Source organism: Sinocyclocheilus grahami, unplaced genomic scaffold (genome assembly GCF_001515645.1).
Source record: "Sinocyclocheilus grahami isolate Dianchi unplaced genomic scaffold, SAMN03320097.WGS_v1.1 scaffold42.1, whole genome shotgun sequence".
NCBI classification, from domain to species: Eukaryota; Metazoa; Chordata; class Actinopteri; order Cypriniformes; family Cyprinidae; genus Sinocyclocheilus; species Sinocyclocheilus grahami.
The window spans coordinates 1,881,740-1,886,874 of NW_015505221.1; the positions used below are offsets into that span (position 1 = coordinate 1,881,740).

Here is a 5,135-nt window from a genome sequence, read left to right on the forward strand (position 1 = left end):
ATTTAATTTTTTTTGTTTTTTTTGTACCTCTCAGGTCTGTGCCAAAGTTTATGAAGAGGATGAAGGTTCCAGACTATAAGGATAAGAATGTGTTCGGGGTTCCACTGTTTGTGCATGTGCAACGCTTCGGTCAACCTTTACCTCTTGGTGTCCAGCAGGCTTTGCGCTACCTCAGGAGCCAGTGCCTTGATCAGGTTAGTCAGGGTCATCAAATCAACAATATAACTGTATAAACATCTAATGGCAATCTGAAAACAGTATCATAATATTTTATTTCAATAAATAATGCTGAAGCCTATTTTCGTAATCATGCTTGTCTGATTATCTTTTATTTACAATTTTTAATGGGCTAAACAATTATTCTTAAATGTGAATGTACATAATCCTGTATGTGCACATTATATTATATTTCCTTTTAAGTCAGCTTAAGTTCTTTACAGTTTTAATGTACAATTTCTTGTTTTCAACATCCTAAAAAATCTGAGAAAATTCACTATTAAAATTGTCTTGTGTGTTCTAGGTGGGTCTTTTTCGTAAGTCAGGAGTGAAGTCTCGTATCCAAGCTCTCAGACAGATGAATGAGAATTCTCCAGATGATGTCAACTATGAAGACCAGTCTGCGTATGATGTGGCCGACATGGTCAAACAGTTCTTCAGGGATCTGCCTGAGCCACTTCTGACCAGCAAACTGGGTGAAACCTTCCTCCACATTTACCAATGTAAGAAACACTTACCAACTCTAACCCCTTTCCTACATCCATCTCATGCATTTAGGAAGAGAAATACAGATTTCCTTTAGTCACCTGATCCCTGTTTCTTCTTTAGATGTGCCCAAAGAGCAGCGCTTGCAGGCTGTGCAGACGGCCATCATGCTGATGTCAGATGAAAACAGAGAGGTACTGCAAACACTGCTCTGCTTCCTGAGCGATGTCACATCCTCAGTGCAAGAGAATCAAATGACGCCTATGAACATTGCAGTGTGTCTGGCACCTTCACTTTTTCATCTCAACATCCTGAAGAAGGACAATCTTGCACCAAGGTAGATAACATATCTACTATTGATCTACTGTAGTATATAATGTATTAATTTCATCCATCATTATATGGCAGATAAAATGTCCAAATAATTCATATGGAATAATATGTATTTCTTGACTTGAATTTATTATTATAATAATATTACATTTTATTGTTTAAAATAAAATTATTTAACTTTTTATAAAATTAAATTATTAAATTATTGAAATTAATTTCATGAAAAGTTTATTGTCATCTTAACTAAATCATTTTCTATTCTGTCTGCAGAGCTATGCAGATGCAGAAAAAGTATGCTACAGGGAGGCCAGACCAAAAGGACCTGAATGAAAACCTGGCTGCCACTCAGGGCCTGGTACACATGATCACAGAGTGTAACCGCTTGTTTGAGGTGAGACACACACGCATCTATACTTTACTCACAATGCATTCACATTTTTTGGTTTTTATTTGCCTTTTCAATTGTCCCTAATGCAGACCACAAATTGTTTTATTTTCCCTCAGATTCCACATGAAATGGTGACACAATCACGAAACTCCTACGTGGAGGCCGAGCTTCAGGCTCCCACGATTGAGGAGCTCTGCAAACGGCAACATCAAGAGGAAGAGGGGGAAGATGAAGGCTCTTGGCCTGCATTCATGGAGGCCAGGCTACAGGGTCTCCTCAAAGAATCACGGGAAAAGGCCAAAGGTTGGGTGTCCTGTCAGAGCACCGGCAACACAGAGCTGTCCTATAAGAAGGTATGATTGGAAAATTCTGACTTTTCACAACACGACATAAAGATTAAATAAAATCTTGATAATACTGCTAATGAATACTAAGTGAGGTTCTTTGGTTTAACTCCAGGTGGGTGATGGTAACCCTCTGCGGCGTTGGAGGGTCTCAGTGGAGGTGGAAGCCCCTCCGTCTGTGGTTCTAAACCGTGTTCTTCGGGAACGCCACCTGTGGGACGTGGATCTGATGAATTGGAAAGTGTGTGAGGTCCTGGACAGGCAAACGGAAGTTTTCCAGTATGTCCTCAACTGTATGCCTCCTCATCCCAGCAGAGACTTTGTAGTGCTCAGGTGGGTCTGTCTGTTCACTGAGGGAATGACGTGATGCTTTCTGCTGTTTTTTTAAACGATATACAGATTTATGGAGCACTGGTTAAATGAATGAGATAAAAGGGTTCCCACAGTCATGTGAAACCTGGGCATTCTGGTGAATTTTGGTAGTTGGGAAAGACTTGGGAAAGCCATGTAAATTAGTTTTTTAATTTAAACATTTTTAAATTAATTTATATTTAATATATATGTGTAGCGAATACTAGCAACGTTATGTTGTATCATTTCATATATCTCACAGAAATAACCTTACAAAAATAAATGACATAAGCAAAAATAAATGACTGGAAACTTATAGAAAATGAATTTGTCCAAATGAGTGGTAACCCAAAAAAAATATATAATAATAATAATAATTAATTGGATGGGTGGATGGATTTACAGTTTAGATCACAGATGACAGCGATTTTTTATAAAGTTCCACTGATGTTTGTGCTCAGGTCGTGGAGGACGGATCTGCCACGGGGGACGTGTTCTCTGGTGTCCGTGTCTGTTGAGCATGAGGACTGTCCGCCTATAGGGGGCATCAGAGCTATAGTGATGGAATCCAATTACTTACTGGAGCCCTGTGGCTCTGGCAAGTCCAGACTCACCCACATCTGCAGAGTGGACCTGAAGTGAGTAAATATAGCTGACTGACTCACTCATACACATAAATAGAATTCTCGGACTGTAACCGCATTGTTCATAGAAATCCATACACGTCAGTGGGGTCACGTCCTGCACTTTTTATTTTTCAGGGGGAGAACTCCGGACTGGTATAACAAAGCATTCGGACACCTTTGCGCCGCTGAAGCTGCTCGTATTCGCAATTCCTTCCAGCCAATCCACACAGAGGGTCCAGAAACAAAAATTTGAACCCTGTTATCATTCTGGAAACAGAAATCTCAGTTCTGTGACTCTATAAACCCTGAGAAATGTCTGCCCTTTTGCACAATGGGCAGAGTTGCCTGGTCTGGGTAATAAACCCAAATGGGAATGTTCGTCAACTTACCAATGTACCTTTAGCTTGTTAATTTTTAATATTATCTTATTGTAACTATTGTTATTTGTATTATAATTAATAATTTTATTCTTTTATATGATCTTATACAATGTATAGGACACCTAAGCTCTTAAGTGCTTCTGGGAAGCATATATTTTATTTAATTAAAAAATAAATCTATATTTGCACATGCATGTACTGCATGTCCATGTATGTGTTTGTTTGTATTTGTGTGTATCTACACACACATCTTGTATAGACTATATATATATTTAAATGCTCATGTAGTACAAATATTATGTATACATGTGTCTGATATCTCCTTTTGCACAGATATCAGTTTAATTCATATGGTACAAAATGTTACTCTGTCCATGAATGGGTGTAATATTATGGAATTTTTAATTGCTTGTTTTAAAGGATTGACAAAATGACTTGGGTTTGATTTTCTCAGACCTGCTTTTATAGTACTGGATTACATTAATGATAAAGAGATGATGATTTTTAATTAAACTTTGTAAATTAATTAATATTTATTTGTTTACTGTCTATTTGATGCTTATTTTCTTCCTATCATCTACATGATTATTGATATAATATCAGTTTTTCATAACAACAATAATACCATAACCATACTCAAAATCATACACTACCTGGTCAAACGTTTGGGGTCAGTAAGATGTATTATTATTATTATTATTTTAAAGAAATGAATACCTTTATTCAGCAAGGATGCATTAAATTGCTCAAAAGTGACAATATGACAAGACATTTATAAATATTATAATAAAGATTATTTTGTAAAGACTATTTTAAATAAATGCTGTTCTTTTGAGCTTTCTATTAATCAATTCATGAAGAAATGTTTTCACAAAAATATTTAGCAGCACAACTGTTTTTAACATCGATAATAATAAGAAATGTTTCTTGAGCACCAAATCAGCACATTAGAATGATTTCTGAAGGATGTGACACTTAAATTATATTAACACAATTGTAATAAATTGTAATATTAATATTATTGTAATATTACACATTCTTACTGGTATCTTTGACCAAATAAATGCATTATTTGTGAGCATAAATACATTTTTCAAAAGCATTAATAAATGTTATTGTCCCAAAACTTTTAAGAGCTTTCTATTAATCAATTCATGAAGAAATGTTTTCACAAAAATATTTAGCAGCAATATTTATCGATAATAATAAGAAATGTTTCTTGAGCACCAAATCAGCACATTAGAATGATTTCTGAAGGATGTGACACTTAAATTATATTAACACAATTGTAATAAATTGTAATATTAATATTATTGTAATATTACACATTCTTACTGGTATCTTTGACCAAATAAATGCATTATTTGTGAGCATAAATACATTTTTCAAAAGCATTAATAAATGTTATTGTCCCAAAACTTTTAAATGGTAGTGTAACTCAATGACAATAAATTAAGAGTGATTTTTTAATTTCATTTTATTATAATTTTTTCCACCTGCATTTGCTTAAAGGGGTCATATGGTGTTGCTAAAAAGAACATTATTTGGTGTATTTGGTGTAATGAAATATGTTTATGCGGTTTAAAGTTCAAAAACACATTATTTTCCACATACTGTACATTATTGTTTCTCCTCTATGCCCCGCCTTTCTGAAACACGTCGATTTTTACAAAGCTCATCGGTCTGAAAAGCGAGGTCTGCTGTGATTGGCCAGCTATCCAGTGCGTTGTGATTGGCCGAATACCTCAAGCATATGACGTGAATGTTACGCCCCTTACCATACTGTGATGCCCTGTCCGGCCGGAGCGATGATTCAAAAACATTAAAACCCATTATAAACGAGACATTTGTTGCATCCAGTGGGGACACAATTACAGATTAAAATGACTAATACTGTCTTTTTACGTGTTGCGTTGCATCGCGCCGCATAAACATAAAATCATGTCTGCATTTGTGATCAGAGAAATGACAAACAAGCGCTACTCTACACTGCTCAAAACTTGCGTTTGAA

General features: G+C 35.6%; 1 protein-coding gene across 2 annotated transcripts in view; it reads left to right on the plus strand.

The window, feature by feature from the left end:
• Positions 1-3,635, plus strand: part of LOC107582248 (stAR-related lipid transfer protein 13-like) — a 101,409-nt gene extending 97,774 nt beyond the window's left edge. For both annotated transcript variants that reach the window (XM_016268016.1, XM_016268017.1), the window contains 8 exons: positions 35-194; positions 521-719; positions 826-1,039; positions 1,306-1,426; positions 1,540-1,776; positions 1,883-2,100; positions 2,580-2,756; positions 2,880-3,635. In XM_016268016.1, coding sequence (XP_016123502.1) covers positions 35-194; positions 521-719; positions 826-1,039; positions 1,306-1,426; positions 1,540-1,776; positions 1,883-2,100; positions 2,580-2,756; positions 2,880-2,997 — 1,444 coding nt within the window. In that variant the 3' untranslated portion in view covers positions 2,998-3,635. The remainder of the gene's footprint in view (positions 1-34; positions 195-520; positions 720-825; positions 1,040-1,305; positions 1,427-1,539; positions 1,777-1,882; positions 2,101-2,579; positions 2,757-2,879) is intronic.
• Positions 3,636-5,135: the final 1,500 nt, after the last annotated feature.